Below are 26155 nucleotides of genomic sequence, written 5' to 3'. Positions count from 1 at the left end.
TCCCGCTGCATGTGTTCATGTCCCGCTGCATGTGTTCATGTCTCTCCTCATGTGTTCATGTCCTGCTGCATGTGTTCATGTCTCTCTGCATGTGTTCATGTCTCGCTGCATGTGTTCATGTCTCGCTGCATGTGTTCATGTCCCGCTGCATGTGTTCATGTCCCGCTGCATGTGTTCATGTCCCGCTGCATGTGTTCATGTCCCGCTGCATGTGTTCATGTCCCGCATCATGTGTTCATGTCTCTCTGCATGTGTTCATGTCCCGCTGCATGTGTTCATGTCCCGCTGCATGTGTTCATGTCCCTCTGCATGTGTTCATGTCTCTCTGCATGTGTTCATGTCTCTCTGCATGTGTTCATGTCCCGCTGCATGTGTTCATGTCCCGCTGCATGTGTTCATGTCTCTCTGCATGTGTTCATGTCTCTCTGCATGTGTTCATGTCTCGCTGCATGTGTTCATGTCCCGCTGCATGTGTTCATGTCTCGCTGCATGTGTTCATGTCTCTCTGCATGTATTCATGTCTCTCTGCATGTGTTCATGTCTCGCTGCATGTGTTCATGTCTCGCTGCATGTGTTCATGTCCTGCTGCATGTGTTCATGTCCTGCTGCATGTGTTCATGTCCCGCTGCATGTGTTCATGTCTCGCTGCATGTGTTCATGTCCCGCTGCATGTGTTCATGTCTCTCTGCATGTGTTCATGTCTCTCTGCATGTGTTCATGTCCCGCTGCATGTGTTCATGTCTCGCTGCATGTGTTCATGTCTCTCTGCATGTGTTCATGTCCCGCTGCATGTGTTCATGTCCCGCTGCATGTGTTCATGTCTCTCTGCATGTGTTCATGTCTCTCTGCATGTGTTCATGTCTCTCTGCATGTGTTCATGTCCCGCTGCATGTGTTCATGTCTCGCTGCATGTGTTCATGTCCTGCTGCATGTGTTCATGTCTCTCCTCATGTGTTCATGTCCCGCTGCATGTGTTCATGTCTCACTGCATGTGTTCATGTCTCTCTGCATGTGTTCATGTCTCTCTGCATGTGTTCATGTCCCGCTGCATGTGTTCATGTCTCGCTTCATGTGTTCATGTCTCGCTGCATGTGTTCATGTCTCGCTTCATGTGTTCATGTCTCGCTGCATGTGTTCATGTCTCGCTGCATGTGTTCATGTCTCTCTGCATGTGTTCATGTCCCGCTGCATGTGTTCATGTCTCACTGCATGTGTTCATGTCTCGCTGCATGTGTTCATGTCTCGCTGCATGTGTTCATGTCTCTCTGCATGTGTTCATGTCTCGCTGCATGTGTTCATGTCTCGCTGCATGTGTTCATGTCCTGCTGCATGTGTTCATGTCCCGCTGCATGTGTTCATGTCCTGCTGCATGTGTTCATGTCCTGCTGCATGTGTTCATGTCCCGCTGCATGTGTTCATGTCTCGCTGCATGTGTTCATGTCTCTCTGCATGTGTTCATGTCCCGCTGCATGTGTTCATGTCTCGCTGCATGTGTTCATGTCTCGCTGCATGTGTTCATGTCTCGCTGCATGTGTTCATGTCCCGCTGCATGTGTTCATGTCTCGCTGCATGTGTTCATGTCTCTCTGCATGTGTTCATGTCCCGCTGCATGTGTTCATGTCCTGCTGCATGTGTTCATGTCCCTCTTCATGTGTTCATGTCCCGCTGCATGTGTTCATGTCTCTCTGCATTTGTTCATGTCTCTCTGCATGTGTTCATGTCCCGCTGCATGTGTTCATGTCTCGCTTCATGTATTCATGTCTCGCTGCATGTGTTCATGTCTCGCTTCATGTGTTCATGTCTCGCTGCATGTGTTCATGTCTCGCTGCATGTGTTCATGTCTCTCTGCATGTGTTCATGTCTCGCTGCATGTGTTCATGTCTCGCTGCATGTGTTCATGTCTCGCTGCATGTGTTCATGTCTCGCTGCATGTGTTCATGTCTCGCTGCATGTGTTCATGTCTCTCTGCATGTGTTCATGTCTCGCTGCATGTGTTCATGTCTCTCTGCATGTGTTCATGTCCCGCTGCATGTGTTCATGTCTCTCTGCATGTGTTCATGTCCCGCTGCATGTGTTCATGTCTCTCTGCATGTGTTCATGTCCTGCTGCATGTGTTCATGTCCCGCTGCATGTGTTCATGTCCCGCTGCATGTGTTCATGTACTGCTGCATGTGTTCATGTCCCGCTGCATGTGTTCATGTCTCGCTGCATGTGTTCATGTCTCTCTGCATGTGTTCATGTCCCGCTGCATGTGTTCATGTCTCGCTGCATGTGTTCATGTCTCGCTGCATGTGTTCATGTCTCGCTGCATGTGTTCATGTCTCGCTGCATGTGTTCATGTCCCGCTGCATGTGTTCATGTCTCGCTGCATGTGTTCATGTCTCTCTGCATGTGTTCATGTCTCGCTGCATGTGTTCATGTCTCGCTGCATGTGTTCATGTCTCGCTGCATGTGTTCATGTCTCTCTGCATGTGTTCATGTCCCGCTGCATGTGTTCATGTCTCGCTGCATGTGTTCATGTCTCTCTGCATGTGTTCATGTCCTGCTGCATGTGTTCATGTCCCGCTGCATGTGTTCATGTCCTGCTGCATGTGTTCATGTCCCGCTGCATGTGTTCATGTCTCGCTGCATGTGTTCATGTCTCTCTGCATGTGTTCATGTCCCGCTGCATGTGTTCATGTCCCGCTGCATGTGTTCATGTCCCGCTGCATGTGTTCATGTCCCGCTGCATGTGTTCATGTCTCTCTGCATGTGTTCATGTCCCGCTTCATGTGTTCATGTCCCGCTGCATGTGTTCATGTCTCGCTGCATGTGTTCATGTCCCGCTGCATGTGTTCATGTCTCGCTGCATGTGTTCATGTCCTGCTGCATGTGTTCATGTCCTGCTGCATGTGTTCATGTCTCTCTGCATGTGTTCATGTCCTGCTGCATGTGTTCATGTCCCGCTGCATGTGTTCATGTCCCGCTGCATGTGTTCATGTCTCTCTGCATGTGTTCATGTCCTGCTGCATGTGTTCATGTCTCTCTGCATGTGTTCATGTCCTGCTGCATGTGTTCATGTCTCTCTGCATGTGTTCATGTCCTGCTGCATGTGTTCATGTCTCTCTGCATGTGTTCATGTCCTGCTGCATGTGTTCATGTCCCGCTGCATGTGTTCATGTCCCGCTGCATGTGTTCATGTCTCGCTGCATGTGTTCATGTCTCGCTGCATGTGTTCATGTCTCGCTGCATGTGTTCATGTCTCTCTGCATGTGTTCATGTCCTGCTGCATGTGTTCATGTCCCGCTGCATGTGTTCATGTCCCACTGCATGTGTTCATGTCTCTCTGCATGTGTTCATGTCTCTCTGCATGTGTTCATGTCCTGCTGCATGTGTTCATGTCCCGCTGCATGTGTTCATGTCCCGCTGCATGTGTTCATGTCCTGCTGCATGTGTTCATGTCTCTCTGCATGTGTTCATGTCCTGCTGCATGTGTTCATGTCCCGCTGCATGTGTTCATGTCCCGCTGCATGTGTTCATGTCTCGCTGCATGTGTTCATGTCCTGCTGCATGTGTTCATGTCCCGCTGCATGTGTTCATGTCTCGCTGCATGTGTTCATGTCCGGCTGCATGTGTTCATGTCTCTCTGCATGTGTTCATGTCTCTCTGCATGTGTTCATGTCCCGCTGCATGTGTTCATGTCCTGCTGCATGTGTTCATGTCCCGCTGCATGTGTTCATGTCTCGCTGCATGTGTTCATGTCCCACTTCATGTGTTCATGTCCCGCTTCATGTGTTCATGTCCCGCTGCATGTGTTCATGTCTCTCCTCATGTGTTCATGTCCTGCTGCATGTGTTCATGTCTCTCTGCATGTGTTCATGTCTCGCTGCATGTGTTCATGTCTCGCTGCATGTGTTCATGTCCTGCTGCATGTGTTCATGTCCCGCTGCATGTGTTCATGTCCTGCTGCATGTGTTCATGTCTCTCTGCATGTGTTCATGTCTCGCTGCATGTGTTCATGTCTCGCTGCATGTGTTCATGTCTCGCTGCATGTGTTCATGTCTCTCTGCATGTGTTCATGTCTCGCTGCATGTGTTCATGTCTCGCTGCATGTGTTCATGTCTCGCTGCATGTGTTCATGTCTCTCTGCATGTGTTCATGTCTCGCTGCATGTGTTCATGTCCCGCTGCATGTGTTCATGTCTCGCTGCATGTGTTCATGTCTCGCTTCATGTGTTCATGTCTCGCTGCATGTGTTCATGTCCTGCTGCATGTGTTCATGTCCTGCTGCATGTGTTCATGTCCTGCTGCATGTGTTCATGTCCCGCTGCATGTGTTCATGTCCTGCTGCATGTGTTCATGTCTCTCTGCATGTGTTCATGTCCCGCTGCATGTGTTCATGTCCCTCTGCATGTGTTCATGTCTCGCTGCATGTGTTCATGTCCTGCTGCATGTGTTCATGTCCCGCTGCATGTGTTCATGTCTCGCTGCATGTGTTCATGTCTCGCTGCATGTGTTCATGTCTCTCTGCATGTGTTCATGTCTCTCTGTATGTGTTCATGTCTCGCTGCATGTGTTCATGTCTCGCTGCATGTGTTCATGTCCCGCTGCATGTGTTCATGTCTCGCTGCATGTGTTCATGTCTCGCTGCATGTGTTCATGTCTCGCTGCATGTGTTCATGTCCCGCTGCATGTGTTCATGTCTCGCTGCATGTGTTCATGTCTCGCTGCATGTGTTCATGTCTCTCTGTATGTGTTCATGTCCTGCTGCATGTGTTCATGTCTCTCTGCATGTGTTCATGTCTCTCTGCATGTGTTCATGTCCCGCTGCATGTGTTCATGTCCTGCTGCATGTGTTCATGTCCCGCTGCATGTGTTCATGTCTCGCTGCATGTGTTCATGTCCCGCTTCATGTGTTCATGTCCCGCTTCATGTGTTCATGTCCCGCTGCATGTGTTCATGTCCCGCTGCATGTGTTCATGTCTCTCCTCATGTGTTCATGTCCTGCTGCATGTGTTCATGTCTCTCTGCATGTGTTCATGTCTCGCTGCATGTGTTCATGTCTCGCTGCATGTGTTCATGTCCTGCTGCATGTGTTCATGTCCCGCTGCATGTGTTCATGTCCTGCTGCATGTGTTCATGTCTCTCTGCATGTGTTCATGTCTCGCTGCATGTGTTCATGTCTCGCTGCATGTGTTCATGTCTCTCTGCATGTGTTCATGTCTCGCTGCATGTGTTCATGTCTCTCTGCATGTGTTCATGTCCCGCTGCATGTGTTCATGTCTCGCTGCATGTGTTCATGTCTCGCTTCATGTGTTCATGTCCCGCTGCATGTGTTCATGTCTCGCTGCATGTGTTCATGTCCTGCTGCATGTGTTCATGTCCTGCTGCATGTGTTCATGTCCCGCTGCATGTGTTCATGTCCTGCTGCATGTGTTCATGTCCTGCTGCATGTGTTCATGTCCCGCTGCATGTGTTCATGTCTCGCTGCATGTGTTCATGTCTCTCTGCATGTGTTCATGTCCCGCTGCATGTGTTCATGTCCCTCTGCATGTGTTCATGTCTCGCTGCATGTGTTCATGTCCCGCTGCATGTGTTCATGTCTCGCTGCATGTGTTCATGTCTCTCTGCATGTGTTCATGTCTCGCTGCATGTGTTCATGTCCTGCTGCATGTGTTCATGTCCCGCTGCATGTGTTCATGTCCCTCTGCATGTGTTCATGTCCCGCTGCATGTGTTCATGTCTCGCTGCATGTGTTCATGTCTCTCTGCATGTGTTCATGTCTCGCTGCATGTGTTCATGTCTCGCTGCATGTGTTCATGTCTCTCTGCATGTGTTCATGTCCCGCTGCATGTGTTCATGTCTCGCTGCATGTGTTCATGTCCCGCTGCATGTGTTCATGTCTCTCTGCATGTGTTCATGTCTCGCTGCATGTGTTCATGTCCCGCTGCATGTGTTCATGTCTCGCTGCATGTGTTCATGTCTCTCTGCATGTGTTCATGTCCCGCTGCATGTGTTCATGTCTCACTGCATGTGTTCATGTCCCGCTGCATGTGTTCATGTCTCGCTGCATGTGTTCATGTCCCGCTGCATGTGTTCATGTCCCGCTGCATGTGTTCATGTCCTGCTGCATGTGTTCATGTCCCGCTGCATGTGTTCATGTCTCGCTGCATGTGTTCATGTCTCTCTGCATGTGTTCATGTCCCGCTGCATGTGTTCATGTCCCGCTGCATGTGTTCATGTCCCGCTGCATGTGTTCATGTCCCGCTGCATGTGTTCATGTCCCGCTGCATGTGTTCATGTCTCTCTGCATGTGTTCATGTCTCTCCTCATGTGTTCATGTCCTGCTGCATGTGTTCATGTCTCTCTGCATGTGTTCATGTCTCGCTGCATGTGTTCATGTCTCGCTGCATGTGTTCATGTCCCGCTGCATGTGTTCATGTCCTGCTGCATGTGTTCATGTCTCTCTGCATGTGTTCATGTCTCGCTGCATGTGTTCATGTCTCGCTGCATGTGTTCATGTCTCGCTGCATGTGTTCATGTCCTGCTGCATGTGTTCATGTCCCGCTGCATGTGTTCATGTCTCGCTGCATGTGTTCATGTCTCGCTGCATGTGTTCATGTCTCTCTGCATGTGTTCATGTCTCTCCTCATGTGTTCATGTCCTGCTGCATGTGTTCATGTCTCTCTGCATGTGTTCATGTCTCGCTGCATGTGTTCATGTCTCGCTGCATGTGTTCATGTCCTGCTGCATGTGTTCATGTCTCGCTGCATGTGTTCATGTCTCGCTGCATGTGTTCATGTCCTGCTGCATGTGTTCATGTCTCGCTGCATGTGTTCATGTCCCGCTGCATGTGTTCATGTCTCTCTGCATGTGTTCATGTCCCGCTTCATGTGTTCATGTCTCGCTGCATGTGTTCATGTCCCGCCGCATGTGTTCATGTCTCGCTGCATGTGTTCATGTCTCGCTGCATGTGTTCATGTCCTGCTGCATGTGTTCATGTCCTGCTGCATGTGTTCATGTCTCTCTGCATGTGTTCATGTCCTGCTGCATGTGTTCATGTCCCGCTGCATGTGTTCATGTCTCTCTGCATGTGTTCATGTCCTGCTGCATGTGTTCATGTCTCTCTGCATGTGTTCATGTCCTGCTGCATGTGTTCATGTCCTGCTGCATGTGTTCATGTCTCTCTGCATGTGTTCATGTCCTGCTGCATGTGTTCATGTCCCGCTGCATGTGTTCATGTCTCGCTGCATGTGTTCATGTCTCGCTGCATGTGTTCATGTCCTGCTGCATGTGTTCATGTCTCGCTGCATGTGTTCATGTCCCGCTGCATGTGTTCATGTCTCTCCTCATGTGTTCATGTCCTGCTGCATGTGTTCATGTCTCTCTGCATGTGTTCATGTCTCGCTGCATGTGTTCATGTCTCGCTGCATGTGTTCATGTCCTGCTGCATGTGTTCATGTCCCGCTGCATGTGTTCATGTCCTGCTGCATGTGTTCATGTCTCTCTGCATGTGTTCATGTCTCGCTGCATGTGTTCATGTCTCGCTGCATGTGTTCATGTCTCTCCTCATGTGTTCATGTCCTGCTGCATGTGTTCATGTCCTGCTGCATGTGTTCATGTCTCTCTGCATGTGTTCATGTCTCGCTGCATGTGTTCATGTCCTGCTGCATGTGTTCATGTCCCGCTGCATGTGTTCATGTCCCGCTTCATGTGTTCATGTCCCGCTGCATGTGTTCATGTCTCTCCTCATGTGTTCATGTCCTGCTGCATGTGTTCATGTCTCGCTGCATGTGTTCATGTCTCTCTGCATGTGTTCATGTCCTGCTGCATGTGTTCATGTCTCTCTGCATGTGTTCATGTCCCGCTGCATGTGTTCATGTCCCTCTGCATGTGTTCATGTCTCGCTGCATGTGTTCATGTCCTGCTGCATGTGTTCATGTCCCGCTGCATGTGTTCATGTCTCGCTGCATGTGTTCATGTCTCGCTGCATGTGTTCATGTCTCTCTGTATGTGTTCATGTCCTGCTGCATGTGTTCATGTCTCTCTGCATGTGTTCATGTCTCTCTGCATGTGTTCATGTCCCGCTGCATGTGTTCATGTCCTGCTGCATGTGTTCATGTCCCGCTGCATGTGTTCATGTCTCGCTGCATGTGTTCATGTCCCGCTTCATGTGTTCATGTCCCGCTTCATGTGTTCATGTCCCGCTGCATGTGTTCATGTCCCGCTGCATGTGTTCATGTCTCTCCTCATGTGTTCATGTCCTGCTGCATGTGTTCATGTCTCTCTGCATGTGTTCATGTCTCGCTGCATGTGTTCATGTCTCGCTGCATGTGTTCATGTCCTGCTGCATGTGTTCATGTCCCGCTGCATGTGTTCATGTCCTGCTGCATGTGTTCATGTCTCTCTGCATGTGTTCATGTCTCGCTGCATGTGTTCATGTCTCTCTGCATGTGTTCATGTCTCGCTGCATGTGTTCATGTCTCTCTGCATGTGTTCATGTCCCGCTGCATGTGTTCATGTCTCGCTGCATGTGTTCATGTCTCGCTTCATGTGTTCATGTCCCGCTGCATGTGTTCATGTCTCGCTGCATGTGTTCATGTCCTGCTGCATGTGTTCATGTCCTGCTGCATGTGTTCATGTCCCGCTGCATGTGTTCATGTCCTGCTGCATGTGTTCATGTCCTGCTGCATGTGTTCATGTCCCGCTGCATGTGTTCATGTCTCGCTGCATGTGTTCATGTCTCTCTGCATGTGTTCATGTCCCGCTGCATGTGTTCATGTCCCTCTGCATGTGTTCATGTCTCGCTGCATGTGTTCATGTCCCGCTGCATGTGTTCATGTCTCGCTGCATGTGTTCATGTCTCTCTGCATGTGTTCATGTCTCGCTGCATGTGTTCATGTCTCGCTGCATGTGTTCATGTCTCTCTGCATGTGTTCATGTCCCGCTGCATGTGTTCATGTCTCGCTGCATGTGTTCATGTCCCGCTGCATGTGTTCATGTCTCGCTGCATGTGTTCATGTCTCTCTGCATGTGTTCATGTCCCGCTGCATGTGTTCATGTCTCGCTGCATGTGTTCATGTCCCGCTGCATGTGTTCATGTCCCGCTGCATGTGTTCATGTCCCGCTGCATGTGTTCATGTCTCGCTGCATGTGTTCATGTCCCGCTGCATGTGTTCATGTCCCGCTGCATGTGTTCATGTCCTGCTGCATGTGTTCATGTCCCGCTGCATGTGTTCATGTCCCTCTGCATGTGTTCATGTCTCGCTGCATGTGTTCATGTCCCGCTGCATGTGTTCATGTCTCGCTGCATGTGTTCATGTCTCTCTGCATGTGTTCATGTCTCTCTGCATGTGTTCATGTCTCTCTGCATGTGTTCATGTCCCGCTGCATGTGTTCATGTCTCTCTGCATGTGTTCATGTCCCGCTGCATGTGTTCATGTCTCTCTGCATGTGTTCATGTCTCTCTGCATGTGTTCATGTCTCTCTGCATGTGTTCATGTCCCGCTGCATGTGTTCATGTCCCGCTGCATGTGTTCATGTCTCGCTGCATGTGTTCATGTCTCTCTGCATGTGTTCATGTCCCGCTGCATGTGTTCATGTCTCGCTGCATGTGTTCATGTCCCGCTGCATGTGTTCATGTCTCGCTGCATGTGTTCATGTCCCGCTGCATGTGTTCATGTCCCGCTGCATGTGTTCATGTCCTGCTGCATGTGTTCATGTCCCGCTGCATGTGTTCATGTCTCGCTGCATGTGTTCATGTCTCTCTGCATGTGTTCATGTCCCGCTGCATGTGTTCATGTCCCGCTGCATGTGTTCATGTCCCGCTGCATGTGTTCATGTCCCGCTGCATGTGTTCATGTCTCTCTGCATGTGTTCATGTCTCTCCTCATGTGTTCATGTCCTGCTGCATGTGTTCATGTCTCTCTGCATGTGTTCATGTCTCGCTGCATGTGTTCATGTCTCGCTGCATGTGTTCATGTCCCGCTGCATGTGTTCATGTCCTGCTGCATGTGTTCATGTCTCTCTGCATGTGTTCATGTCTCGCTGCATGTGTTCATGTCTCGCTGCATGTGTTCATGTCTCGCTGCATGTGTTCATGTCCTGCTGCATGTGTTCATGTCCCGCTGCATGTGTTCATGTCTCGCTGCATGTGTTCATGTCTCGCTGCATGTGTTCATGTCTCTCTGCATGTGTTCATGTCTCTCCTCATGTGTTCATGTCCTGCTGCATGTGTTCATGTCTCTCTGCATGTGTTCATGTCTCGCTGCATGTGTTCATGTCTCGCTGCATGTGTTCATGTCCTGCTGCATGTGTTCATGTCACTCTGCATGTGTTCATGTCTCGCTGCATGTGTTCATGTCTCGCTGCATGTGTTCATGTCCTGCTGCATGTGTTCATGTCTCGCTGCATGTGTTCATGTCCCGCTGCATGTGTTCATGTCTCTCTGCATGTGTTCATGTCCCGCTTCATGTGTTCATGTCTCGCTGCATGTGTTCATGTCCCGCTGCATGTGTTCATGTCTCGCTGCATGTGTTCATGTCTCGCTGCATGTGTTCATGTCCTGCTGCATGTGTTCATGTCCTGCTGCATGTGTTCATGTCTCTCTGCATGTGTTCATGTCCTGCTGCATGTGTTCATGTCCCGCTTCATGTGTTCATGTCCTGCTGCATGTGTTCATGTCTCTCTGCATGTGTTCATGTCCTGCTGCATGTGTTCATGTCCTGCTGCATGTGTTCATGTCTCTCTGCATGTGTTCATGTCCTGCTGCATGTGTTCATGTCCCGCTGCATGTGTTCATGTCTCTCTGCATGTGTTCATGTCCTGCTGCATGTGTTCATGTCCCGCTGCATTTGTTCATGTCTCGCTGCATGTGTTCATGTCTCGCTGCATGTGTTCATGTCCTGCTGCATGTGTTCATGTCCCGCTGCATGTGTTCATGTCTCGCTGCATGTGTTCATGTCTCTCTGCATGTGTTCATGTCCTGCTGCATGTGTTCATGTCCTGCTGCATGTGTTCATGTCCCGCTGCATGTGTTCATGTCTCTCCTCATGTGTTCATGTCCTGCTGCATGTGTTCATGTCTCTCTGCATGTGTTCATGTCTCGCTGCATGTGTTCATGTCTCGCTGCATGTGTTCATGTCCTGCTGCATGTGTTCATGTCCCGCTGCATGTGTTCATGTCCTGCTGCATGTGTTCATGTCTCTCTGCATGTGTTCATGTCTCGCTGCATGTGTTCATGTCTCGCTGCATGTGTTCATGTCTCTCCTCATGTGTTCATGTCCTGCTGCATGTGTTCATGTCCTGCTGCATGTGTTCATGTCTCTCTGCATGTGTTCATGTCTCGCTGCATGTGTTCATGTCCTGCTGCATGTGTTCATGTCCCGCTGCATGTGTTCATGTCCCGCTTCATGTGTTCATGTCCCGCTGCATGTGTTCATGTCTCTCCTCATGTGTTCATGTCCTGCTGCATGTGTTCATGTCTCTCTGCATGTGTTCATGTCCTGCTGCATGTGTTCATGTCTCTCTGCATGTGTTCATGTCTCGCTGCATGTGTTCATGTCTCGCTGCATGTGTTCATGTCTCGCTGCATGTGTTCATGTCTCTCCTCATGTGTTCATGTCCTGCTGCATGTGTTCATGTCTCTCTGCATGTGTTCATGTCTCGCTGCATGTGTTCATGTCTCGCTGCATGTGTTCATGTCTCTCCTCATGTGTTCATGTCCTGCTGCATGTGTTCATGTCTCTCTGCATGTGTTCATGTCTCGCTGCATGTGTTCATGTCTCTCTGCATGTGTTCATGTCTCGCTGCATGTGTTCATGTCCTGCTGCATGTGTTCATGTCCCGCTGCATGTGTTCATGTCCCGCTTCATGTGTTCATGTCCCGCTGCATGTGTTCATGTCTCTCCTCATGTGTTCATGTCCTGCTGCATGTGTTCATGTCTCGCTGCATGTGTTCATGTCTCTCTGCATGTGTTCATGTCTCGCTGCATGTGTTCATGTCTCTCTGCATGTGTTCATGTCTCACTGCATGTGTTCATGTCCTGCTGCATGTGTTCATGTCCCGCTGCATGTGTTCATGTCCCGCTGCATGTGTTCATGTCCCGCTGCATGCTTGGAAGGCTTGCTGCATGAATGCAGCGTCATGCGTAGGCAGGATTCGGGAGGTTCCGGTGCGGCAGGCAGCAGGGACAGATGGTCGGTCCAGCTCAGATGAACATGGAGAATCCCAGCAGAATGAATGAATCATCACTTCACCAGCTGTCCTCCTCAGCAGGTTCCTACAATTCAGGCTCTTTGTTTTGACAAAAATGTTGTTTTGCTGGGAATAAACTGTTTTGACCGTGTTGCTACAACCTTTGACACATGCAGATTGGCAGAAACCAGACTTTACTGTATTTTAATGGCATTTCAATCCTGAACAGATTAAATGTGTAAAATATTCATAAACATCTGCTACTGAAACATAAGGTGGCCGTTCAGAAGCATTTACTGCTTCCTCAATAAATTTACCACTAATTAGTCAAATGTTCCAGACAGTCCAGTTTGTTTTGACAAGCCTGCAGAAATTCAGTCTATTTATCCAGACCCCAAATATTAAAGTCGAATAACACATTTATCTGTCATCTAAATCACCTGACACTGTCTGCTTGCAATCTTTTTCAATCTCTGTCTGAGTTTGGACATAATCTTTTAGTACTGGCTCATCCTCTTCATCAGGACCACCGTCCAGTGCCAATCCTCTGACATGAAGCATCACACAGTTGATGAGAAGACTGCATGCTGCCCTGTGATTGGCTGGTTAGAAACCAGCAGGTGAACAGGTGAAAGTGACAAAGTGGAGGATGTGACTGTTCCAGATCACACCATCATGGATGCAGCAGAAAGAAAGTGGAGAGGAAACAGCTGCACGGCAGAAGAATCACCTGTGGAGAAAAACCATCACCTCTGACAGGTAAATCTGAGTCTGATGGAAAGAATGCATCGGAAATGTGTCTTTATGGGGCATGTTTCTGAACTTGTGCTGTCACTGCTTTGTGAGGGAATCCTCCTCCATGACACTGCAGCTGCACCGCGGCTCGTCACGTGCCACCTCTCCAGGTTGCTCCTGTGGCAGCAGGTAGCTGGTCTGTGGCCGTCAGAGCCGACGGAGGAGCGGATTGGCTGCTTCTCTGGCTCCTCCTCACAGCCAGAGCCCTGCCCGCCCTGCTTGTTGCAGTGATCGCGGAGGTGTGTGCGCTCCCGCTGATGAAGTGGTGGACAGGAGGAGATCCAGACTCCCCCCCCCCCCACCGCCCAGAGAGGCAGATGCAGAGCTGTGCCGCTGCGACTGGAGGCGGAAGACGTCCAGACGTGTTTGTACCACTGAACCGGGAGAGCAGCCATAGCAACAGCATGCTGCGCAGTCATGGCAGACAAGGGTAAGACAGTCGTGAGGACGCTGGAGGATCTAACCCTTGACTCTGGGTATGGTGGAGCCGCGGACTCAGTCAGGTCGTCCAGCGTGTCGCTGTGCTGCTCCGACACGCACCAGACCTTCCCGCATGGAGGCAACTGCTGGCATCTGACGGAGTCCATGCACAGCAGACACAACAGCCTGGACACGGTCAACACCGTCCTGGCGGAGGACACGGACATCCTGGAGGGCTTGGCTCAGTGCGCCAAGCTGCCCGAGCTGGAGGACGTGCCGTGGAGCCTCGGCGACGTGGAAGGGGCTCTGAGGAAGGACGAGGACCTGGTGGTGGGCGACCTGTCAGCAGAAGTCCTGGCGCGGCTCTCGGCTCTCGTCAGCCGCGCTCTGGTGCGCGTGGCCCTGGAGGCGCAGCGGCTCAGTCTGCGCTGCGCAAAGTGCACCAAGCACGAAATCCAAAGCGCCATGAAGGTGGTGTTGTCGTGGACCATCTCCGTGAACTGCGTGGCGGCGGCTGTGAGCGCGCTGTCCCTCTACAACACGAGCTGCGGGGACAAGCTGAGCCGCGGCAAGTCGGCGCGCTGCGGGCTGCTCTTCTCCGTGGGCAGGTTCTTCAGGTGGATGCTGGACAGCCGGCTGGCCCCGAGGATCCACGAGCACGCGGCCATATACCTCACCGCGTGCATGGAGAGTCTGTTCAGGGAGGTGTTCAGTCGCGTGCTGCGCGGCGCGCTGGTGGAGAGAGACCACGGCATCCCCAAGTTTACGCTGGAATCCATGGAGCAAGTCATCAACAGCGACGCGGAGATGTGGGGTCTGCTGCAGCCCTACCAGCACCTCATATGTGGCAAGAATTTAAGTGGTAAGAAGTGCTTCTTTCATGCTTATCTGCTTGACCTGTTTATTCAAAGTGTTCCCCTCCTGGAACAACTCACGCTGAGGGAAATGTCTAGAAATGGCTAGAAAGCAGAAAACATGGCGCGTGGTGTTCCAGCTGCCATGGGCTTTCTTTCAGATCCAACCTCCACCTGAACTTCTGGCAACCTTTCATGGGTTGGAACAGAAAAATGTTTTTTTTTTTTTTTAACGTGAAATATAAGAAATTGCTTCCAAGAAGCTGAGTATGATTTATAAAGACGATCTGGTAACATTTTCTCGCCATCATGTCACCACACCGAGACATTTTAGCCTCTGATCTCATGCAGCAACAAATGGAGGAGCTTTTACTGGTTTAACGGGGAACAGAGAAGCTTCACCAGTCTGAGACAAACTGGATGTAAACATCCAGAAAACTGTTCCTCAGACTGAAGATCCTCCTTCTGCAGTGTAGAACGTCTGCAGGAGATCCAAGAGGAATCTCTGTATGCAGGAAAAGCAGACATTGTTGACTGGAAACCAGTGCATGGACTCAAGAAGATTCCAGAAACCCCTCTCAGAGAACACACCATGCAGAGCGGTTATCTGAAGAGAAACACCTGCAGATCGGAGCGTCGCTGAAAAGATGTTAAAATGACTTCACATCTCAGGAGTTCACTTCTTTCCTGAACATTTTCCAGAACATCCTGGTTCCTGAATCACAGCCTGAATGGTTGGAATTATTCTGCAAACAGAAGGTTTTCCGCGTGAAAGCCTGAAGCAACATCCAACCCCTTCCTCGCCAGCTGCTCTGCTCTCCTGGTGTCATCGCAGGCAGGGATGGAAATGAGCGTGTGGGACAGCTACTGCTGCATCTTGTGGGCAGCAGGATGCTGATGAAAACATAACTCCAGAAGGTGTGATCTTCTCTGTGTGGGCTGGATGAGTCGGCAGCAGGAGGAAGACGATTCTGCAGGATCATTTCGGAGGACAGATGGAGCTGAAACCCCCTCATATCGTCCCACCTGACACTAAAGCCATGACGCAGACCTGATGTGATCCCCACGCCGAGGTTCAGCTGGGAGAGAAGGTTGTAATGCAGACGCCAGCTGTAGGAACTTCTGTTTCACTTTTTCAGATAAAATCAATGAAAAACTCATTAAAGCTTTTATTAGAGCTTTATGTACGTCGACTTTAAATATGCAGATGATTGTGGAGTCACTCTTCTCATCATCATGCTTCCATGCCAGCGTTCCAGCACCTGTTCCTGGACTTACTCCCTGCTTCTGGCCATGGCCTAGCAGCTGTTCAGGATTAGGACGAAGAATGTTCTGGATGGACAGTGACCCCATGGTCCTGTGCAAACATTTCCAGGTGACCAGCGTGTGACTCCGTCTGTCCGGCTCCAGTTGGAACAAACAGATCTTCTTGATCCATTCCAGACATTTCTGAAAGATTCTTCTGGCTTCTTCTCAGGTCTTAGTGTTGCTATGTGTCCACTCCACCGGCGTGACACGTCCACGTCCATTTCAGTGCAAAAGTAAACCCTTCCAGACGATTCACACCAGTCGTTATCTGTCATTCCAAAGACAATTTTTGTTCATTATTCATTTATTTTCAAAAATAATCTGACTGCTGTATCAGCAGCAGGCATAATTTTCTGTTTAACTGAATAATTTTACCTGTGATGGACTGGCGAGCTGTCCAGGGTGTACCCTGCCTGTCGCCCAAAGCCGGCTGGGATAGGCTCCAGCTTCCCCGCGACCCTGAATTGGATTAAGCGGTTCAGAAAATGAATGAATGAATTAATTAATAATTTTACATATCTGTGCTGTCATCATTGATGATAAAATAAATGATGAATGTTTATTGTGTCACTTTCACTCGTCACTTGTTCCTTTATATTAAATCATGTGGCTTTATCAGCCTGTTGCCGTGTCACTTCCATGTCTGATATATTTAAACAGGAACGGTGTTGTACAGAACTTTTTGTTTTCAGTCTCGTCATTTGGACCATAATAATCTGCCTACTCTCCCTGTAGACGCTCCTGGGTCCTTCTCTGTCAACTCAACCAGTTTAGCAGCTTTAGATTTCAGATTTTGACTTTAGTTTGATAGTTTATCATTTTGAAGAAGTAAAGTTGGTTCCCTGGTCCTGTGCTGGTTACAGTGATGTGGTTCTGGAGCTGCTGAGGATCGATGTAACTGAAGTCTCTTTTAAAAACTCATCTTTTTATGTTGACTTTTATCTCCAGAGAGCAGGACCACCACGTCTTTTCTGTCTTATTTTGTCTTTGAACTAATTTTTTGTCTTTCAACTGTTTATATTTTTATGCTATTAATGTTTAATTTTATTTTACCCATACAACACTTTGATCACCTCGTGGTGTGTGAAAATGCTCTACAAATAAGGTTTTGATTGATTGATTGGATGTGAAAGGATGATAAATCATTTTATAGGTCTAAGCAATTTGTCCCCCTCACTTCTAAAATGATGGCGACGCCCTTGGTCTAGTCATTCTCTAGTCGTTCTCTAGTCGTGCTCCAGTCGTTCTGTAGTCGTGCTCCAGTCATTCTGTAGTCGTGCTCCAGTCGTTCTCTAGTCGTGCTCCAGTCGTTCTCTAGTCGTGCTCCAGTCGTTCTGTAGTCGTGCTCCAGTCATTCTGTAGTCGTGCTCCAGTCGTTCTCTAGTCGTGCTCCAGTCGTTCTCTAGTCGTGCTCCAGTCATTCTGTAGTCGTGCTCCAGTCGTTCTCTAGTTGTGCTCCAGTCGTTCTCTAGTCGTGCTCCAGTCGTTCTGTAGTCGTGCTCCAGTCATTCTGTAGTCGTGCTCCAGTCGTTCTCTAGTTGTGCTCCAGTCGTTCTCTAGTCGTGCTCCAGTCGTTCTCTAGTCGTGCTCCAGTCGTTCTCTAGTCGTGCTCCAGTCATTCTGTAGTCGTGCTCCAGTCGTTCTGTAGTCGTGCTCCAGTCGTTCTCTAGTCGTGCTCCAGTCGTTCTGTAGTCGTGCTCCAGTCGTTCTGTAGTCGTGCTCCAGTCGTTCTGTAGTCGTGCTCCAGTCGTTCTCTAGTCGTGCTCCAGTCGTTCTCTAGTCGTGCTCCAGTCATTCTGTAGTCGTGCTCCAGTCGTTCTCTAGTCGTGCTCCAGTCGTTCTCTAGTCGTGCTCCAGTCGTTCTGTAGTCGTGCTCCAGTCGTTCTGTAGTCGTGCTCCAGTCGTTCTGTAGTCGTGCTCCAGTCGTTCTCTAGTCGTGCTCCAGTCGTTCTGTAGTCGTGCTCCAGTCGTTCTGTAGTCGTGCTCCAGTCGTTCTGTAGTCGTGCTCCAGTCGTTCTGTAGTCGTGCTCCAGTCGTTCTGTAGTCGTGCTCCAGTCGTTCTCTAGTCGTGCTCCAGTCATTCTGTAGTCGTGCTCCAATCATTCTCTCGTTGTGCTCCAGTAGTTCTCTGGTCGTCCTCCAGTCGTTCTCTAGTCGTCCTCCAGTCGTTCTCTAGTCATTCTCTAGTGGTGCTCCAGTCGTTCACTCGTTGTTCTCCAGTCGTTCACTCGTTGTTTTCCAGTCGTACTGCAATTGTTCTCTAGTCATACTCCAGTCATTCTCTAGTAGTGCTCCAGTCGTTCTCTTGTTGTTCTTTAGTCGTGCTCCAGTCGTTCTCTGGTCGTCCTCCAGTCGTTCTCTAGTCGTCCTCCAGTCGTTCTCTAGTCATTCTCTAGTGGTGCTCCAGTCGTTCACTCGTTGTTCTCCAGTCGTTCACTCGTTGTTTTCCAGTCGTACTCCAATTGTTCTCTAGTCATACTCCAGTCATTCTCTAGTAGTGCTCCAGTCGTTCTCTTGTTGTTCTTTAGTCGTGCTCCAGTCGTTCTCTAGTCGTTCTCCAGTCGTTCTCTAGTCGTGCTCCAGTCGTTCTGTAGTCGTGCTCCAGTCGTTCTGTAGTCGTGCTCCAGTCGTTCTGTAGTCGTGCTCCAGTCGTTCTCTAGTCGTGCTCCAGTCGTTCTGTAGTCGTGCTCCAATCATTCTCTCGTTGTGCTCCAGTAGTTCTCTGGTCGTGCTCCAGTCGTTCTCTAGTCGTGCTCCAGTCGTTCTGTAGTCGTGCTCCAGTCGTTCTGTAGTCGTGCTCCAGTCGTTCTGTAGTCGTGCTCCAGTCGTTCTGTAGTCGTGCTCCAGTCGTTCTGTAGTCGTGCTCCAGTCGTTCTCTAGTCGTGCTCCAGTCGTTCTGTAGTCGTGCTCCAGTCGTTCTCTAGTCGTGCTCCAGTCGTTCTGTAGTCGTGCTCCAGTCGTTCTCTAGTCGTGCTCCAGTCATTCTGTAGTCGTGCTCCAGTCGTTCTCTAGTCGTGCTCCAGTCGTTCTGTAGTCGTGCTCCAGTCGTTCTCTAGTCGTGCTCCAGTCATTCTGTAGTCGTGCTCCAATCATTCTCTCGTTGTGCTCCAGTAGTTCTCTGGTCGTCCTCCAGTCGTTCTCTAGTCGTCCTCCAGTCGTTCTCTAGTCATTCTCTAGTGGTGCTCCAGTCGTTCACTCGTTGTTTTCCAGTCGTACTGCAATTGTTCTCTAGTCATACTCCAGTCGTTCTCTAGTAGTGCTCCAGTCGTTCTCTTGTTGTTCTTTAGTCGTGTTCCAGTCGTTCTCTAGTCGTGCTCCAGTCATTCTGTAGTCGTGCTCCAATCATTCTCTCGTTGTGCTCCAGTAGTTCTCTGGTCGTGCTCCAGTCGTTCTCTAGTCGTGCTCCAGTCGTTCTGTAGTCGTGCTCCAGTCGTTCTCTAGTCGTGCTCCAGTCGTTCTGTAGTCGTGCTCCAGTCGTTCTCTAGTCGTGCTCCAGTCATTCTGTAGTCGTGCTCCAGTCGTTCTCTAGTCGTGCTCCAGTCGTTCTGTAGTCGTGCTCCAGTCGTTCTCTAGTCGTGCTCCAGTCATTCTGTAGTCGTGCTCCAATCATTCTCTCGTTGTGCTCCAGTAGTTCTCTGGTCGTCCTCCAGTCGTTCTCTAGTCGTCCTCCAGTCGTTCTCTAGTCATTCTCTAGTGGTGCTCCAGTCGTTCACTCGTTGTTTTCCAGTCGTACTGCAATTGTTCTCTAGTCATACTCCAGTCGTTCTCTAGTAGTGCTCCAGTCGTTCTCTTGTTGTTCTTTAGTCGTGTTCCAGTCGTTCTCTAGTCGTGCTCCAGTCGTTCTGCAGTCCTACTCTAGTCATGCTCCAGTCGTTCTCTAGTTGTGCTCCGGTTGTTCACTCGTGCTCCAGTCGTTCTTTAGTCGTGCTGCAGTCGTAATCTAGTCGTGCTCCAGTCGTTGACTCGTCATGCTCCAATTGTTCACTCGTCGTGCTAGACTCATTTTCTAGTCGTGCTCCAGTCGCTCTCTCGTTGTGCTCCAGTCCTTCTCTAGTCGTGCTCCAGTCGTACTCCAGTTGTGCTATAGTCGTACTCCAGTCGTTCCTTAGTCGTGCTCCAGTCATTCTCTAGTCGTGCTCCAGTCGTGCTCCAGTCGTTCTCTAGTCGTGCTCCAGTCGTTGACTCGTCATTCTCTAATCGTTCACTCGTCGTGCTCCACTCGTTCTCTAGTCGTGCTCCAGTCGCTCTCTCGTTGTGCTCCAGTCGTTCTCTAGTCGTGCTCCAGTCGTACTCCAGTTGTGCTATAGTCGTACTCCAGTCGTTCTCTAGTCGTGCTCCAGTCATTCTCTAGTCGTGCTCCAGTCGTTCTCTAGTCGTCCTCCAGTCGTTCTCTAGTCGTTCTCTAGTCGTACTCCAGTCTTTCTCTAGTCGTGCTCCAGTCGTCCTCTAGTCGTGCTCCAGTCATTCTGTAGTCGTGCTCCAGTCGTTCTCTAGTCATGCTCCAGTCGTTCATTAGTCGTGCTCCAGTCGTTCTCTAGTCGTGCTCCAGTTGTTCTGTAGTCGTGCTCCAGTCGTTCTGTAGTCGTGCTGCAGTCGTAATCTAGTCGTGCTCCAGTCGTTGACTCGTCATGCTCCAATTGTTCACTCGTCGTGCTAGACTCGTTCTCTAGTCGTGCTCCAGTCGCTCTCTCGTTGTGCTCCAGTCCTTCTCTAGTCGTGCTCCAGTCGTACTCCAGTTGTGCTATAGTCGTACTCCAGTCGTTCTGTAGTTGTGCTCCAGTCATTCTCTAGTCGTGCTCCAGTCGTTCACTCGTCGTGCTCCAGTCGTTGACTCGTCATGCTCTAATCGTTCACTCGTCATGCTCCAATTGTTCACTCGTCGTGCTAGACTCGTTCTCTCGTTGTGCTCCAGTCCTTCTCTAGTCGTGCTCCAGTCGTACTCCAGTTGTGCTCCAGTCGTTCTCTTGTTGTTCTTTAGTCGTGTTCCAGTCGTTCTCTAGTCGTGCTCCAGTCGTTCTGCAGTCCTACTCTAGTCGTTCTCCAGTCGTTCTGTAGTCGTGCTCCAGTCATTCTCTAGTCGTGCTCCAGTCGTTCTCTAGTCGTGCTCCAGTCGTTCTCTTGTTGTTCTTTAGTCGTGTTCCAGTCGTTCTCTAGTCGTGCTCCAGTCGTTCTGCAGTCCTACTCTAGTCGTGCTCCAGTCGTTCTCTAGTCATGCTCCAGTCGTTTTCTAGTTGTGCTCCGGTTGTTCTCTCGTGCTCCAGTCGTTCTTTAGTCGTGCTGCAGTCGTAATCTAGTCGTGCTCCAGTCGTTGACTCGTCATGCTCCAATTGTTCACTCGTCGTGCTAGACTCATTCTCTAGTCGTGCTCCAGTCGCTCTCTCGTTGTGCTCCAGTCCTTCTCTAGTCGTGCTCCAGTCGTACTCCAGTTGTGCTATAGTCGTACTCCAGTCGTTCTGTAGTCGTGCTCCAGTCATTCTCTAGTCGTGCTCCAGTCGTGCTCCAGTCGTTCTCTAGTCGTGCTCCAGTCGTTGACTCGTCATGCTCTAATCGTTCACTCGTCGTGCTCCACTCGTTCTCTAGTCGTGCTCCAGTCGCTCTCTCGTTGTGCTCCAGTCATTCTCTAGTCGTGCTCCAGTCGTACTCCAGTTGTGCTATAGTCGTTCTCCAGTCGTTCTCTAGTCGTGCTCCAGTCATTCTCTAGTCGTGCTCCAGTCGTTCTCTAGTCGTCCTCCAGTCGTTCTCTAGTCGTTCTCTAGTCGTACTCCAGTCTTTCTCTAGTCGTGCTCCAGTCGTCCTCTAGTCGTGCTCCAGTCGTTCTCTAGTCGTGCTCCAGTTGTTCTGTAGTCGTGCTCCAGTCGTTCTGTAGTCGTGCTGCAGTCGTAATGTAGTCGTGCTCCAGTCGTTGACTCGTCATGCTCCAATTGTTCACTCGTCGTGCTAGACTCGTTCTCTAGTCGTGCTCCAGTTGCTCTCTCGTTGTGCTCCAGTCCTTCTCTAGTCGTGCTCCAGTCGTACTCCAGTTGTGCTATAGTCGTACTCCAGTCGTTCTGTAGTTGTGCTCCAGTCATTCTCTAGTCGTGCTCCAGTCGTTCTCTAGTCGTGCTCCAGTCGTTGACTCGTCATGCTCTAATCGTTCACTCGTCATGCTCCAATTGTTCACTCGTCGTGCTAGACTCGTTCTCTCATTGTGCTCCAGTCCTTCTCAAGTCGTGCTCCAGTCGTACTCCAGTTGTGCTATAGTCGTTCTCCAGTCGTTCTGTAGTCGTGCTCCAGTCATTCTCTAGTCGTGCTCCAGTCGTTCTCTAGTCGTGCTCCAGTCGTTGACTCGTCATGCTCTAATCGTTCACTCGTCGTGCTCCACTCGTTCTCTAGTCGTGCTCCAGTCGCTCTCTCGTTGTGCTCCAGTCGTTCTCTAGTCGTGCTCCAGTCGTACTCCAGTTGTGCTATAGTCGTACTCCAGTCGTTCTCTAGTCGTGCTCCAGTCATTCTCTAGTCGTGCTCCAGTCATTCTCTATTCGTCCTCCAGTCGTTCTCTAGTCGTGCTCCAGTCGTTCTGTAGTCGAGCTCCAGTCGTTCTCTAGTCGTGCTCCAGTCGTTCTGTAGTCGTGCTCAAGTGGTTCTCTAGTCGTGCTCCAGTCGTTCTGTAGTCGTGCTCCAGTCGTTCTCTAGTCGTGCTCCAGTCGTTCTGTAGTCGTGCTCCAGTCGTTCTCTAGTCGTGCTCCAGTCGTTCTCTAGTCGTGCTCCAGTCGTCCTCTAGTCGTGCTCCAGTCGTTCTGTAGTCGTGCTCCAGTCGTTCTCTAGTCGTGCTCCAGTCGTTCTGTAGTCGTGCTCCAGTCGTTCTCTAGTCGTGCTCCAGTCGTTCTCTAGTCGTGCTCGCGTCGTTCTGTAGTCGTGCTCCAGTCGTTCTCTAGTCGTGTTCCAGTCGTTCTGTAGTCGTGCTCCAGTCGTTCTCCAGTCATTCTGTAGTCGTGCTCCAGTCATTCTCTCGTTGTGCTCCAGTAGTTCTCTGGTCGTCCTCCAGTCGTTCTCTAGTCGTCCTCCAGTCGTTCTCTAGTCATTCTCTAGTGGTGCTCCATTCGTTCAGTCGTTGTTTTCCAGTCGTACTCCAATTGTTCTCTAGTCATACTCCAGTCGTTCTCTAGTAGTGCTCCAGTCGTTCTCTTTTTGTTCTTTAGTCGTGCTCCAGTCGTTCTCTAGTCGTGCTCCAGTCGTTCTGTAGTCGTGCTCCAGTCGTTCTCTAGTCGTGCTCCAGTCGTTCTGTAGTCGTGCTCCAGTCGTTCTCTAGTCGTGCTCCAGTCGTTCTGTAGTCGTGCTCCAGTCGTTCTCTAGTCGTGCTCCAGTCGTTCTGTAGTCGTGCTCCAGTCGTTCTCTAGTCGTGCTCGCGTCGTTCTGTAGTCGTGCTCCAGTCGTTCTCTAGTCGTGTTCCAGTCGTTCTGTAATCGTGCTCCAGTCGTTCTCCAGTCATTCTGTAGTCGTGCTCCAGTCATTCTCTCGTTGTGCTCCAGTAGTTCTCTGGTCGTCCTCCAGTCGTTCTCTAGTCGTCCTCCAGTCGTTCTCTAGTCATTCTCTAGTGGTGCTCCAGTCGTTCACTCGTTGTTTTCCAGTCGTACTCCAATTGTTCTCTAGTCATACTCCAGTCGTTCTCTAGTAGTGCTCCAGTCGTTCTCTTTTTGTTCTTTAGTCGTGCTCCAGTCGTTCTCTAGTCGTGCTCCAGTCGTTCTGCATACCTACTCTAGTCGTGCTCCAATCGTTCTGTAGTCATGCCCCAGTCGTTCTCTAGTTGTGCTCCGGTTGTTCTCTCGTGCTCCAGTCGTTCTTTAGTCGTGCTGCAGTCGTAATCTAGTCGTGCTCCAGTCGTTGACTCGTCATGCTCCAATTGTTCACTCGTCGTGCTAGACTCATTCTCTAGTCGTGCTCCAGTCGCTCTCTCCTTGTGCTCCAGTCCTTCTCTAGTCGTGCTCCAGTCGTACTCCAGTTGTGCTATAGTCGTACTCCAGTCGTTCTGTAGTCGTGCTCCAGTCATTCTCTAATCGTGCTCCAGTCGTTCTCTAGTCGTGCTCCAGTCGTTGACTCGTCATGCTCTAATCGTTCACTCGTCGTGCTCCACTCGTTCTCTAGTCGTGCTCCAGTCGCTCTCTAGTCGTGCTCCAGTCGTACTCCAGTTGTGCTATAGTCGTACTCCAGTCGTTCTCTAGTTGTGCTCCAGTCATTCTCTAGTCGTGCTCCAGTCGTTCTCTAGTCGTCCTCCAGTCGTTCTCTAGTCGTTCTCTAGTCGTACTCCAGTCTTTCTATAGTCGTGTTCCAGTCGTCCTCTAGTCGTGCTCCAGTCATTCTGTAGTCGTGCTCCAGTCGTTCTCTAGTCATGCTCCAGTCGTTCTGTAGTCGTGCTCCAGTCGTTCTCTAGTCGTGCTCCAGTTGTTCTGTAGTCGTGCTCCAGTCGTTCTGTAGTCGTGCTGCAGTCGTTCTCTAGTCGTGCTCCAGTCGCTCTCTCGTTGTGCTCCAGTCCTTCTCTAGTCGTGCTCCAGTCGTACTCCAGTTGTGCTATAGTCGTACTCCAGTCGTTCTGTAGTCGTGCTCCAGTCATTCTCTAGTCGTGCTCCAGTCGTTCTCTAGTCGTGCTCCAGTCGTTGACTCGTCATGCTCTAATCGTTCACTCGTCATGCTCCAATTGTTCACTCGTCGTGCTAGACTCGTTCTCTCATTGTGCTCCAGTCCTTCTCAAGTCGTGCTCCAGTCGTTCTCCAGTTGTGCTATAGTCGTTCTCCAGTCGTTCTGTAGTCGTGCTCCAGTCATTCTCTAGTCGTGCTCCAGTCGTTCTCTAGTCGTGCTCCAGTCGTTGACTCGTCATGCTCTAATCGTTCACTCGTCGTGCTCCACTCGTTCTCTAGTCGTGCTCCAGTCGCTCTCTCGTTGTGCTCCAGTCGTTCTCTAGTCGTGCTCCAGTCGTACTCCAGTTGTGCTATAGTCGTACTCCAGTCGTTCTCTAGTCGTGCTCCAGTCATTCTCTAGTCGTGCTCCAGTCGTTCTCTATTCGTCCTCCAGTCGTTCTGTAGTCGTGCTCCAGTCGTTCTGTAGTCGTGCTCCAGTCGTTCTGTAGTCGTGCTCCAGTCGTTCTGTAGTCGTGCTCCAGTCGTTCTCTAGTCGTGCTCCAGTCGTTCTGTAGTCGTGCTCCAGTCGTTCTCTAGTCGTGCTCCAGTCGTTCTGTAGTCGTGCTCCAGTCGTTCTCTAGTCGTGCTCGCGTCGTTCTGTAGTCGTGCTCCAGTCGTTCTCTAGTCGTGTTCCAGTCGTTCTGTAGTCGTGCTCCAGTCGTTCTCTAGTCGTGCTCCAGTCATTCTGTAGTCGTGCTCCAGTCATTCTCTCGTTGTGCTCCAGTAGTTCTCTGGTCGTCCTCCAGTCGTTCTCTAGTCGTCCTCCAGTCGTTCTCTAGTCATTCTCTAGTGGTGCTCCAGTCGTTCACTCGTTGTTTTCCAGTCGTACTCCAATTGTTCTCTAGTCATACTCCAGTCGTTCTCTAGTAGTGCTCCAGTCGTTCTCTTTTTGTTCTTTAGTCGTGCTCCAGTCGTTCTCTAGTCGTGCTCCAGTCGTTCTCTAGTCGTGCTCCAGTCGTTCTGCATACCTACTCTAGTCGTGCTCCAATCGTTCTGTAGTCATGCCCCAGTCGTTCTCTAGTTGTGCTCCGGTTGTTCTCTCGTGCTCCAGTCGTTCTTTAGTCGTGCTGCAGTCGTAATCTAGTCGTGCTCCAGTCGTTGACTCGTCATGCTCCAATTGTTCACTCGTCGTGCTAGACTCATTCTCTAGTCGTGCTCCAGTCGCTCTCTCGTTGTGCTCCAGTCGTTCTCTAGTCGTGCTCCAGTCGTACTCCAGTTGTGCTATAGTCGTACTCCAGTCGTTCTGTAGTCGTGCTCCAGTCGTTCTCTAGTCGTGCTCCAGTCGTTGACTCGTCATGCTCTAATCGTTCACTCGTCGTGCTCCACTCGTTCTCTAGTCATGCTCCAGTCGCTCTCTCGTTGTGCTCCAGTCGTTCCCTAGTCGTGTTCCAGTCGTACTCCAGTTGTGCTATAGTCGTACTCCAGTCGTTCTCTAGTTGTGCTCCAGTCATTCTCTAGTCGTGCTCCAGTCGTTCTCTAGTCGTCCTCCAGTCGTTCTCTAGTCGTTCTCTAGTCATACTCCAGTCTTTCTATAGTCGTGTTCCAGTCGTCCTCTAGTCGTGCTCCAGTCATTCTGTAGTCGTGCTCCAGTCGTTCTCTAGTCATGCTCCAGTCGTTCTGTAGTCGTGCTCCAGTCGTTCTCTAGTTGTGCTCCAGTTGTTCTGTAGTCGTGCTCCAGTCGTTCTGTAGTCGTGCTGCAGTCGTATTCTAGTCGTGCTCCAGTCGTTGACTCGTCATGCTCCAATTGTTCACTCGTCGTGCTAGACTCGTTCTCTAGTCGTGCTCCAGTCGCTCTCTCGTTGTGCTCCAGTCGTTCTCTAGTCGTGCTCCAGTCGTACTCCAGTTGTGCTATAGTCGTACTCCAGTCGTTCTGTAGTCGTGCTCCAGTCATTCTCTAGTCGTGCTCCAGTCGTTCTCTAGTCGTGCTCCAGTCGTTGACTCGTCATGCTCTAATCG

At 50.4% G+C, this 26155-nt stretch overlaps 1 protein-coding gene across 2 annotated transcripts in view; it reads left to right on the top strand.

Annotated features, from left to right (window-relative positions):
* Positions 1-13386: 13386 nt before the first annotated feature.
* btbd11a (BTB (POZ) domain containing 11a) overlaps positions 13387-26155 on the top strand; it is a gene marked incomplete at both ends in the record, with an annotated part of 171476 nt that continues 158707 nt past the window's right edge. For both annotated transcript variants that reach the window (XM_079263466.1, XM_079263465.1), the window contains one exon: positions 13387-14251. In XM_079263466.1, coding sequence (XP_079119592.1) covers positions 13387-14251 — 865 coding nt within the window. The remainder of the gene's footprint in view (positions 14252-26155) is intronic.

This window comes from Telmatherina bonti, assembly GCF_933228915.1.
Source record: "Telmatherina bonti genome assembly, chromosome: 23".
Classification (NCBI taxonomy): Eukaryota; Metazoa; Chordata; class Actinopteri; order Atheriniformes; family Telmatherinidae; genus Telmatherina; species Telmatherina bonti.
This window is presented reverse-complemented; position numbering and strand designations above follow the sequence as displayed.